The sequence below is a fragment of the Phalangium opilio genome, unplaced genomic scaffold (genome assembly GCF_054372755.1).
Source record: "Phalangium opilio isolate 3A_F unplaced genomic scaffold, DU_Popi_V2 ptg000537l_1, whole genome shotgun sequence".
NCBI lineage: Eukaryota > Metazoa > Arthropoda > Arachnida > Opiliones > Phalangiidae > Phalangium > Phalangium opilio.
Genome location: NW_028324243.1, coordinates 2,411,804 through 2,424,983, shown reverse-complemented (window position 1 = coordinate 2,424,983; position 13,180 = coordinate 2,411,804). Strand labels below are relative to the sequence as shown.

At 47.6% G+C, this 13,180-nt stretch overlaps 1 protein-coding gene across 5 annotated transcripts in view; it reads right to left on the bottom strand.

The window, feature by feature from the left end:
* LOC149588803 (pecanex-like protein 1) overlaps positions 1-13,180 on the bottom strand; it is a 62,249-nt gene that overhangs the window by 23,548 nt on the left and 25,521 nt on the right. For all 5 annotated transcript variants that reach the window (XM_089862045.1, XM_089862041.1, XM_089862043.1 and 2 more), the window contains 4 exons: positions 9,555-9,918; positions 4,885-5,150; positions 1,557-1,710; positions 558-590 (listed from right to left, as the gene is read on the bottom strand). In XM_089862045.1, the coding sequence (XP_089718171.1) occupies positions 558-590; positions 1,557-1,710; positions 4,885-5,150; positions 9,555-9,918 (817 nt within the window). The remainder of the gene's footprint in view (positions 1-557; positions 591-1,556; positions 1,711-4,884; positions 5,151-9,554; positions 9,919-13,180) is intronic.

Here is a 13,180-nt window from a genome sequence, read left to right as displayed (position 1 = left end):
ACACAATCGTATTAACAAAATCATATCATAATTAGCCTTATTCCTAATCAGCGCCACCTACCCATAGCGGCGACTTTGAGAACTACTGTAATCGTCAAGCCAACCACTCCAGATGTCGCTAAAATCTGATGACGTCATTTTTGGTAAGACCCCGGGCCGAGAGTGCCCGTCAGTGACGTCACCAGATTTTAACGACATCTGATTGGCTTGCCGATTACAGTAGTTCTCAAAGTCGCCGCTATGGGTAGGTGGCGCTGATCAGGAATAAGGCTAATTGGGTTGGTTGCTTGACAAGAACTACTGTAATCGTCAAGCCAATTTATTCAGATGTCGCTAAATCTGATGACGTCATTTTTGGTAAGACCCCGGGCCGAGAGTGCCCGTCAGTGACGTCACCAGATTTTTAGCGACATCTGATTGGCTTGCCGATTACGGTAGTTCTCAAAGTCGCCGCTATGGGTAGGTGGCGCTGATCAGGAATAAGGCTAATTGGGTTGGTTGCTTGACAACCTGTAAACAATTACAGATTGAAAAGAGACACGATTAAGAAAACTTACATGAGTGGGAGATGCTGCATCTGGTTGTACACTCTGGGAAAATAAAAACAAACTTTATGTATAAATAGATCAAAAGTACATGGGGAAATAAAAAGTGTCCAACAGGCAAAAAAAGCGCCTGTTATGCATGTTGGAGAATTAATCGATTTGAAATCATTTAAAGCAAAGCGCAGGTCACGTTGACTTTCCTTTTGAACACTAGTTTTGGCTTAGCGAAGGCATTTGTGGGCGGGACTTATAAGGGCCTTCCTCAAGCCAAGACTGGAGATCGTAAGGAAATTCAACTTGTAGGGGAACTAACTACATGATCCGCGCTTTGCTTTAAGCCAATCAGATTGTTCATAGACGAGGTTATCGAACACCAGTTTTGGCTTGGCGAAGGCAGGAGGTATTTGTGGGCGGGACTTATAAGTGCCGTCCTCAAGCCAAAACTGGAGTTCGTAAGGAAATTCAACTTTGACCCGCGCTTTGCTTTAAGCCAATCAGATTGTTCATAGACGAGGTTATCGAACACCAGTTTTGGCTTGGCGAAGGCAGGAGGTATTTGTGGACGGGGCTTAAAGTGCCTTCCTCAAGCCAAAACTGGAGTTCGTAAGGAAATTCAACTTTGACCCGCGCTTTGCTTTAAGCCAATCAGATTGTTCATAGACGAGGTTATCGAACACCAGTTTTGGCTTGGCGAAGGCAGGAGGTATTTGTGGGCGGGGCTTAAAGTGCCTTCCTCAAGCAAAAACTGCAGTTCAACTTGTAGGGGAACTACATGACTCGCGCTTTGCTTTAAGCCAATCAGATTGTTCATAGACGAGGTTAATAGGTAATATCAGGCCTAATTAATAACAGTAAGAGGTTCGAGCTAGCAGACGCCACTTTTCAATTTATTTCAGGGTGGCGTGGATCTGATTTGATAATTATTACCAAACACTTAATTAGGAAAAACAATTAACGGCAACCCTTATTATTGAAACCTACATTAGAATTAATGAAGAAACGCGGGCTTACCTTCATAAGAGTGTACTGACAGCTCGCTATCACAAAACAGAAAACGAAACTCCAAATATCTTGGAAAAAATTGAAAAAAAGAACAAGGGCACCCAAGGCAGCAACCAGCACTGCTAATAGGATGGACAGACCATTCTCGGCTATGCTAATGTTTCTGGAACGAGAAACAAAACTTATTAAAAGCCTATGCCACTTTTTGGGTATCGAACCAGTTACCGAACACCAAATATTTTCCTTATCAAATAGTTTATTCCAAATCGAATACCGAAGAGTTAGGCCTTGGTAATTTACTACCCGGTGTTCGCGAATAGTTCCGGCCCCGGCGTTCGCGAACAGTTCGGGGCTCCGGTGTTCGCGAATAGTTCGGGGCTCCAGTGTTCGCGGTTCGCGAATAATTCGGGGCCCCGGACGTTCGCGAATAATTCGGGGCCCCGGGCGTTCGCGAATAATTCGGGGCCCCGGGCGTTCGCGAATAATTCGGGGCCCCGGGCGTTCGCGAATAATTCGGGGCCCCGGGCGTTCGCGAATAATTCGGGGCCCCGGGCGTTCGCGAATAATTCCGGGCCCCGGGCGTTCGCGAATAATTCCGGGCCCCGGGCGTTCGCGAATAATTCCGGGCTCCAGTGTTCGCGAATGGTTCAAAGCTCCAGAGTTCGCGAATAATTCCGGGCTCCAGTGTTCGCGAATGGTTCGGAGCTCCAGAGTTCGCGAATGGTTCGGAGCTCCAGTGTTCGCGAATAGTTCGGGGCTCCAGTGTTCGCGAATAGTTCGGGGCTCCAGTCTTCGCGGTTCGCGAATAATTTGGGGCCCGGGCGTTCGCGAATAATTTGGGGCCCGGGCGTTCGCGAATAATTCGGGGCCCCGGGCGTTCGCGAATAATTCCGGCCCCGGGCGTTCGCGAATAATTCCGGCCCCGGGCGTTCGCGAATAGTTCCGACCCCGGTTTTCGCGAATAATTCCGACCCCGGTTTTCACGAATAATTCCGACCCCGGCGTTCGCGAACAATTCCGACCCCGGCGTTCGCGAATAATTCCGGCCCCGGGCGTTCGCGAATAATTCCGGCCCCGGGCGTTCGCGAATAATTCCGACCCCGGCGTTCGCGAATAATTCCGGCCCCGGGCGTTCGCGAGTAATTCCGACCCCGGCGTTCGCGAGTAATTCCGACCCCGGCGTTCGCGAATAGCTCCGACCCCGGCGTTCGCGAATAGCTCCGACCCCGGCGTTCGCGAATAGCTCGGACCCCGGTCTTCGCGAATAGCTCCGACCCCGGTCTTCGCGAATAGTCCGGCCCCCGGGTTTCGCGAATAGTTCCGGCCCCGGGCGTTCGCGAATAATTCCGGCCCCGGGCGTTCGCGAACAGTTCGGGGCTCCGGTGTTCGCGAATAGTTCGGGGCTCCAGTGTTCGCGGTTCGCGAATAATTCGGGGCCCCGGACGTTCGCGAATAATTCGGGGCCCCGGGCGTTCGCGAATAATTCGGGGCCCCGGGCGTTCGCGAATAATTCGGGGCCCCGGGCGTTCGCGAATAATTCGGGGCCCCGGGCGTTCGCGAATAATTCGGGGCCCCGGGCGTTCGCGAATAATTCGGGGCCCCGGGCGTTCGCGAATAATTCGGGGCCCCGGGCGTTCGCGAATAATTCGGGGCCCCGGGCGTTCGCGAATAATTCCGGGCCCCGGGCGTTCGCGAATAATTCCGGGCCCCGGGCGTTCGCGAATAATTCCGGGCTCCAGTGTTCGCGAATGGTTCAAAGCTCCAGAGTTCGCGAAAAATTCCGGGCTCCAGTGTTCGCGAATGGTTCGGAGCTCCAGAGTTCGCGAATGGTTCGGAGCTCCAGTGTTCGCGAATAGTTCGGGGCTCCAGTGTTCGCGAATAGTTCGGGGCTCCAGTCTTCGCGGTTCGCGAATAATTTGGGGCCCGGGCGTTCGCGAATAATTTGGGGCCCGGGCGTTCGCGAATAATTCGGGGCCCCGGGCGTTCGCGAATAATTCCGGCCCCGGGCGTTCGCGAATAATTCCGGCCCCGGGCGTTCGCGAATAGTTCCGACCCCGGTTTTCGCGAATAATTCCGACCCCGGTTTTCACGAATAATTCCGACCCCGGCGTTCGCGAACAATTCCGACCCCGGCGTTCGCGAACAATTCCGACCCCGGCGTTCGCGAATAATTCCGGCCCCGGGCGTTCGCGAATAATTCCGGCCCCGGGCGTTCGCGAATAATTCCGACCCCGGCGTTCGCGAATAATTCCGGCCCCGGGCGTTCGCGAGTAATTCCGACCCCGGCGTTCGCGAGTAATTCCGACCCCGGCGTTCGCGAATAGCTCCGACCCCGGCGTTCGCGAATAGCTCCGACCCCGGCGTTCGCGAATAGCTCGGACCCCGGTCTTCGCGAATAGCTCCGACCCCGGTCTTCGCGAATAGTCCGGCCCCCGGGTTTCGCGAATAGTTCCGGCCCCGGGCGTTCGCGAATAATTCCGGCCCCGGGCGTTCGCGAATAGTTCCGGCCCCCGGGTTTCGCGAATAGTTCCGGCCCCCGGGTTTCGCGAATAGTTCCGGCCCCCGGGTTTCGCGAATAGTTCCGGCCCCCGGGTTTCGCGAATAGTTCCGGCCCCCGGGTTTCGCGAATAGTTCCGGCCCCGGGGGTTCGCGAATAATTCCGGCCCCGGGGGTTCGCGAATAATTCCGGCCCCGGGCGTTCGCGAATAATTCCGGCCCCGGGGGTTCGCGAATAATTCCGGCCCCGGGCGTTCGCGAATAATTCCGGCCCCGGGCGTTCGCGAATAATTCCGGCCCCGGGCGTTCGCGAATAATTCCGGCCCCGGGCGTTCGCGAATAATTCCGGCCCCGGGCGTTCGCGAATAGTTCCGGCCCCCGGGTTTCGCGAATAGTTCCGGCCCCCGGGTTTCGCGTATAGTTCCGGCCCCCGGGTTTCGCGTATAGTTCGAGCCCCCGGGTTTCGCGAATAGTTCCGGCCCCCGGGTTTCGCGAATAGTTCCGGCCCCCGGGTTTCGCGAATAGTTCCGGCCCCCGGGTTTCGCGAATAGTTCCGGCCCCCGGGTTTCGCGAATAGTTCCGGCCCCCGGGCGTTCGCGAATAATTCCGGCCCCGGGCGTTCGCGAATAGTTCCGGCCTAGTGTTCGCGAATTGGGTTCATATTCTTTTAAATAAGGTGGGTCTCTACTCTGCCAAAATTTATAGCAGTCGAAATTTAACCAAATTGTCAGTTCAGTATTTGTATTCGTATGGGCTTATCGAATACCAGATCGAATTATTCGGTTCGGTATTCGATTGAAACGGCACGCCTCTCGCCTAAACGATGGAAATGTAATCTTACCTGTCGAGTAAGGCTAGAAGAGCCAGTCTTTTGAAGCCAACTTTTATGTACAACGAGGGTAAGAGCCAGAACTTGTAATATTCTCGAGGTTTCTTTTGATGGGAACTTCCCAAACCAGAAAAATGCATTCGGCAGTTTGACACGAGGTCCGTTTCAGTCCCGCCTTGAGAACTTCCGGCTTGAGAAAGATTAGAATCAGCACCCGTACTTTGGCCAGCTTCACCATCTAAAGCTGAGGTAGCCGCACCCGCTCTAGGCATTAAACTCTGCAATTATTATAAAACATAAACCTAATTAGGAATAAGATAATTGTAACAGATATAGCGCGGGTAAGCCTTGGTTTTTAAGGGTCTCTAACGGTTACTCTGGTTCAAATACATATCCCTGCACTCTCCTATTTAGCTTTTTGGCTTGTCTCTTTGGTTGTTCTTAAAATCACAGACCCATGAGGATAAAACTGCTTCAAAAATCATCTCGAATCTTACACTATGGGGCGTGTATTGTTTGCCTTTCTATAAAACCAGGGGTGTGCGGTACCGACCCGCAACCCGAAACATTATTTTTTAGGACCCGAACGGGTACCCGAGTCCCAATTTTAAGCCTTTGCCAATACCCGCCGAGTCTGACAAAATCCCCAGGGTCCAATTTTAAGCCTTTGCCAATACCCGCCGAGTCTGACAAAATCCCCAGGGTCCAATTTTAAGCCTTTGCCAATACCCGCCGAGTCTGACAAAATCCCCAGGGTCCAATTTTAAGCCTTTGCCAATACCCGCCGAGTCTGACAAAATCCCCAGGGTCCAATTTTAAGCCTTTGCCAATACCCGCCGTGTCTGACAAAATCCCCAGGGTCCAATTTTAAGCCTTTGCCAATACCCGCCGAGTCTGACAAAATCCCCAGGGTCCAATTTTAAGCCTTTGCCAATACCCGCTGTGTCTGACAAAATCCCCACGGGTCCAATTTTAAGCCTTTGCCTATACCCGCCGTGTCTGACAAAATCCCCAGGGTCCAATTTTAAGCCTTTGCCAATACCCGCTGTGTCTGACAAAATCCCCACGGGTCCAATTTTAAGCCTTTGCCTATACCCGCCGAGTCTGACAAAATCCCCAGGGTCCAATTTTAAGCCTTTGCCAATACCCGCCGAGTCTGACAAAATCCCCAGGGTCCAATTTTAAGCCTTTGCCTATACCCGCCGTGTCTGACAAAATCCCCAGGGTCCAATTTTAAGCCTTTGCCTATACCCGCCGTGTCTGACAAAATCCCCAGGGTCCAATTTTAAGCCTTTGCCAATACCCGCCGAGTCTGACAAAATCCCCAGGGTCCAATTTTAAGCCTTTGCCTATACCCGCCGTGTCTGACAAAATCCCCAGGGTCCAATTTTAAGCCTTTGCCTATACCCGTCGTGTCTGACAAAATCCCCAGGGTCCAATTTTAAGCCTTTGCCTATACCCGTCGTGTCTGACAAAATCCCCAGGGTCCAATTTTAAGCCATTGCCTATACCCGCCGTGTCTGACAAAATCCCCAGGGTCCAATTTTAAGCCTTTGCCAATACCCGCCGAGTCTGACAAAATCCCCAGGGTCCAATTTTAAGCCTTTGCCAATACCCGCCGAGTCTGACAAAATCCCCAGGGTCCAATTTTAAGCCTTTGCCAATACCCGCTGTGTCTGACAAAATCCCCACGGGTCCAATTTTAAGCCTTTGCCTATACCCGCCGTGTCTGACAAAATCCCCAGGGTCCAATTTTAAGCCTTTGCCAATACCCGCTGTGTCTGACAAAATCCCCAGGGTCCAATTTTAAGCCTTTGCCAATACCCGCCGAGTCTGACAAAATCCCCAGGGTCCAATTTTAAGCCTTTGCCAATACCCGCCGAGTCTGACAAAATCCCCAGGGTCCAATTTTAAGCCTTTGCCAATACCCGCCGAGTCTGACAAAATCCCCAGGGTCCAATTTTAAGCCTTTGCCAATACCCGCTGTGTCTGACAAAATCCCCACGGGTCCAGTTCATGACGTTACCGCGCATGTTTCAATACTTCTGCCTTTCATAATTAATTAATTTAATTAATTAGTAACAAGTTATTAATTAATATTGTTTAATGAATTACACTATGGGATAATTGGTCAGCTTTGAAATCTAGCTTTTAATTGGACTGCAAGGAAAAACAAAGACCCGAATTGGACCCGAAAGCTAACTTTGGGGATTTTCCAGGACCCGAAAGCTAATTTTGGGCATTTTCCAGCACCCGAAAGCTAATTTTGGGCATTTTCCAGGACCCGAAAGCTAATTTTGGGGATTTTCCAGGACCCGAAGTCCTGACGGGTAATTAAAAATTGGACCCGATACACGCGGATGGTAAAATTTTCTATAACCCGAAGTTTACCCGACACCCAAAAATTCTGGACCCACACAGCCCTGATAAAGACCAATAATACATCAATAGAGCCATCACGTGACCGCAAAACGACCTTGACGAACAAATTGCCAAATTGCCGAAAACCCAACAATTTTTAATGAAACCGCAATGGCGCCTCATATCTTTCTATTTCTAATTTGGCATTAAATTTACAATTAACTAAAATTAATTTTAACACACAAAGTTCAAGCAATTTTTAGACCGGAATATCATGGCCTTTGACCTAAAATTTTTAGACCGGAATATCATGGCCTTTGACCTAAAATTTTTAGACCGGAATATCATGGCCTTTGACCTAAAATTTTAAGACCGCAATATCATGGCCTTTGACCTAAAATTTTAAGACCGGAATATCATGGCCTTTGACCTTAAATTTTAAGACCGGAATATCATGGCCTTTGACCTAAAATTTTTAGACCGGAATATCATGGCCTTTGACCTAAAATTTTAAGACCGGAATATCATGGCCTTTGACCTAAAATTTTAAGACCGGAATATCATGGCCTTTGACCTAAAATTTTAAGACCGGAATATCATGGCCTTTGACCTAAAATTTTAAGACCGGAATATCATGGCCTTTGACCTAAAATTTTAAGACCGGAATATCATGGCCTTTGACCTAAAATTTTAAGACCGGAATATCATGGCCTTTGACCTAAAATTTTAAGACCGGAATATCATGGCCTTTGACCTAAAATTTTAAGACCGGAATATCATGGCCTTTGACCTAAAATTTTAAGACCGGAATATCATGGCCTTTGACCTAAAATTTTAAGACCGGAATATCATGGCCTTTGACCTAAAATTTTAAGACCGGAATATCATGGCCTTTGACCTAAAATTTTTAGACCGGAATATCATGGCCTTTGACCTAAAATTTTAAGACCGGAATATCATGGCCTTTGACCTAAAATTTTAAGACCGGAATATCATGGCCTTTGACCTAAAATTTTAAGACCGGAATATCATGGCCTTTGACCTAAAATTTTAAGACCGGAATATCATGGCCTTTGACCTAAAATTTTAAGACCGGAATATCATGGCCTTTGACCTAAAATTTTAAGACCGGAATATCATGGCCTTTGACCTAAAATTTTAAGACCGGAATATCATGGCCTTTGACCTAAAATTTTAAGACCGGAATATCATGGCCTTTGACCTAAAATTTTAAGACCGGAATATCATGGCCTTTGACCTAAAATTTTTAGACCGGAATATCATGGCCTTTGACCTAAAATTTTAAGACCGGAATATCATGGCCTTTGACCTAAAATTTTAAGACCGGAATATCATGGCCTTTGACCTAAAATTTTTAGACCGGAATATCATGGCCTTTGACCTAAAATTTTAAGACCGGAATATCATGGCCTTTGACCTAAAATTTTTAGACCGGAATATCATGGCCTTTGACCTAAAATTTTTAGACCGGAATATCATGGCCTTTGACCTAAAATTTTAAGACCGGAATATCATGGCCTTTGACCTAAAATTTTAAGACCGGAATATCATGGCCTTTGACCTAAAATTTTTAGACCGGAATATCATGGCCTTTGACCTAAAATTTTTAGACCGGAATATCATGGCCTTTGACCTAAAATTTTTAGACCGGAATATCATGGCCTTTGACCTAAAATTTTTAGACCGGAATATCATGGCCTTTGACCTAAAATTTTTAGACCGGAATATCATGGCCTTTGACCTAAAATTTTAAGACCGGAATATCATGGCCTTTGACCTAAAATTTTAAGACCGGAATATCATGGCCTTTGACCTAAAATTTTTAGACCGGAATATCATGGCCTTTGACCTAAAATTTTTAGACCGGAATATCATGGCCTTTGACCTAAAATTTTAAGACCGGAATATCATGGCCTTTGACCTAAAATTTTTAGACCGGAATATCATGGCCTTTGACCTAAAATTTTAAGACCGGAATATCATGGCCTTTGACCTAAAATTTTAAGACAGGAATATCATGGCCTTTGACCTAAAATTTTTAGACCGGAATATCATGGCCTTTGACCTAAAATTTTTAGACCGGAATATCATGGCCTTTGACCTAAAATTTTTAGACCGGAATATCATGGCCTTTGACCTAAAATTTTTAGACCGGAATATCATGGCCTTTGACCTAAAATTTTTAGACCGGAATATCATGGCCTTTGACCTTAAATTAACATGCAAAAGTGGACGTGGTTCTTTCCTCCGACTCAACCCATTAAAATTCCCTTCACTGCATTGAACGTTAAAGTACTTACCCAACAATTAGGATGGCACCTAGCCATTTGACTGGCGTAATTGTCCATTTCCGTCACAGAGTTTCCATGAGCCCCACTTCGTTCGGAAAGTCCTCCCGCTACTCCCGAAGCCGAGGAGCAGACTCTGGTTAACGAAGCTCTCGATCCCTGAGTGGTGGTGAAATCGGGAGGAATCAGCTCGGAAATGGGCGAACCAAAATCCATAGGATGCGGAGTTGGAATATGATGGTGCATTGGGAAATGAAGCTGACGGTTGTGATGCCGGAGACTAGCCGAACCGTGTTTAGGAACGTGAAGTAGAGCGGCTGGACTGTCAAGATTTACCGTAGATCCAGAGGAGGAGGATCGCCTTGACACATTTTCCCTTAAAAACAGGGTTAAAACGTGACGTCACACTCATAAAGACGGCCACCGACTCAATCTTTAAGCCTTCTCAACAATAATAATAATAATAATCAAAGCTTTGTCTATGAAGGGATTTCCACACTAAGCCTTTGGCTTGTTTACAGGTGGGTCCCTTTACATTGCATAGAGGGGTGCAGGGGGCTAGCCCCTATGCCCCCACAGCTAACCTACAGCGCCCTATACTAACTATTACCGTTAACATCAGCAAGTTTTGATGGAAAGGAGAAACCGGGTTAGACCGCGGAGGAAAACTCCTTTTAACAAGCGGGGAGAGAACTTGCAAACTCTACGCAGAAGGATTTGCTCCCGGATTTGCACCCGGTGCCACAGTCCGGGATCCCACCCGGGATCCTCTTGCTGCGAGGCGAAAGCGCTAGCCGCTACGCCACCCCACCTTACAATAGAGCTATCCCAGAAGCCTTAGAGTGACGTCACCCATACCATATGCCCATAGAACCAAAGAGGTACCAAAACGGATCGCCTTGACACATTTTCCCTTAAAAACAGGGTTAAAACGTGACGTCACAGTCATAAAGACGGCCACCGACTCAATCTTTAAGCCTTCTCAACAATAGAGCTATCCCAGAAGCCTTAGAGTGACGTCACCCTTACTATTTGCCCATAGAACCAAAGAGGTACCAAAACGGATCGCCTTGACACATTTTCCCTTAAAAACAGGGTTAAAACGTGACGTCACACACATATAGACGGCCGCCGACTCAATCTTTAAGCCTTCTCAACAATAGAGCTATCCCAGAAGCCTTAGAGTGACGTCACCCATGCTATTTGCCCATAGAACCAAAGAGGTACCAAAACGGATCGCCTTGACACATTTTCCCTTAAAAACAGGGTTAAAATGTGACGTCACACTCATAAAGACGGCCACCGACTCAATCTTTAAGCCTTCTCAACAACAGAGCTATCCCAGAAGCCTTAGAGTGACGTCACCCATACCGTATGCCCATAGAACCAAAGAGGTACCAAAACGGATCGCCTTGACACATTTTCCCATAAAAACAGGGTTAAAATGTGACGTCACAGTCATAAAGACGGCCACCGACTCCATCTTTAAGCCTTCTCAACAATAGAGCTATCCCAGAAGCCTTAGAGTGACGTCACCCATGCTATTTGCCCATAGAACCAAAGAGGTACCAAAACGGATCGCCTTGACACATTTTCCCTTAAAAACAGGGTTAAAACGTGACGTCACACTCATATAGACGGCCACCGACTCAATCTTTAAGCCTTCTCAACAATAGAGCTATCCCAGAAGCCTTAGAGTGACGTCACCCGTACTATATGCCCATAGAACCAAAGAGGTACCAAAACGGATTGCCTTGACACATTTTCCCTTAAAAACAGGGTTAAAACGTGACGTCACACTCATAAAGACGGCCACCGACTCCATCTTTAAGCCTTCTCAAAAATAGAGCTATCCCAGAAGCCTTAGAGTGACGTCACCCATGCTATTTGCCCATAGAACCAAAGAGGTACCAAAACGGATCGCCTTGACACATTTTCCCTTAAAAACAGGGTTAAAACGTGACGTCACACTCATATAGACGGCCACCGACTCAATCTTTAAGCCTTCTCAACAATAGAGCTATCCCAGAAGCCTTAGAGTGACGTCACCCGTACTATATGCCCATAGAACCAAAGAGGTACCAAAACGGATTGCCTTGACACATTTTCCCTTAAAAACAGGGTTAAAACGTGACGTCACACTCATAAAGACGGCCACCGACTCCATCTTTAAGCCTTCTCAACAATAGAGCTATCCCAGAAGCCTTAGAGTGACGTCACCCATACCGTATGCCCATAGAACCAAAGAGGTACCAAAACGGATCGCCTTGACACATTTTCCCTTAAAAACAGGGTTAAAACGTGACGTCACACTCATAAAGACGGCCACCGACTCCATCTTTAAGCCTTCTCAACAATAGAGCTATCCCAGAAGCCTTAGAGTGACGTCACCCATGCTATTTTCCCATAGAACCAAAGAGGTACCACAACGGATCGCCTTGACACATTTTCCCTTAAAAACAGGGTTAAAACGTGACGTCACACTCATAAAGACGGCCACCGACTCAATCTTTAAGCCTTCTCAACAATAGAGCTATCCCAGAAGCCTTAGAGTGACGTCACCCATGCTATTTTCCCATAGAACCAAAGAGGTACCACAACGGATCGCCTTGACACATTTTCCAGGGTTGGCACGCTGGTATCCAGTCCGGTTTTATCCACCTGGATTAAACCGGTTTAATCCACGATGAAAAATCCAGTGGATTTTTCAAAACATATAATAAAAGAGTACAGCGCAGGCACCATAAAGTGAGATGGAAAGAAACGTTTGACCCACATGTCTTTACCTCTTTATTTCATCGAAATGGTCGATTCCCATATGTTGTGGGTTAGTTTCACGCACCCTCCTCCCACTGCCCACCAGAAACTCGTGAGACTGAGTTGAATTTTTCGCAACGCTATATTGTTGGGTCGGACCGCGCATTTAGAAAAATCTTTATCAGACCCTGCCCTATTGAAGATCACAAAAAGCCTACCCGGGCCCGACCCTAGCTGCCCTATTGAAGATCACAAAAAGCCTACCCGGGCCCGACCCTAGCTGCCCTATTGAAGATCACAAAAAAGCCTACCCGGGCCCGACCCTAGCTGCCCTATTGAAGATCACAAAAAAGCCTACCCGGGCCCGACCCTAGCTGCCCTATTGAAGATCACAAAAAAGCCTACCCGGGCCCGACCCTAGCTGCCCTATTGAAGATCACAAAAAAGCCTACCCGGGCCCAACCCTGCCCTATTGAAGATAATAAAAATGTCTACCCGGGTAGACGGAATGATAAACCTACCGGACCCGACCAGCAAAACATTTTAAGTAATTTTCTCACCCAACCCGACCTAGGCTTTTCCGACCCGATATGGGTCGGGTTGGATAGAAAAATCCTGATTAAATCAATGGCCCTACTCATCTCTAAGGGAAATGTCTATAGTTTTATCAACTTTTATGTACAATAAAAATGATTCTCAATTACACGGCCTAGCAGAAGACAACTAGCGCGCTAAATGTAAAAAGAAGTGCTAAAATTAAGCACTAGAGAGTAGTTTTAAAAAAAGCCAGATAAATCCAATAAAATCCGGTTTAAACCAGCAAAAAACCATACCACTGGCTTTTTCAAGAAAAATCCGGATTTTTGCCAACCCTGACATTT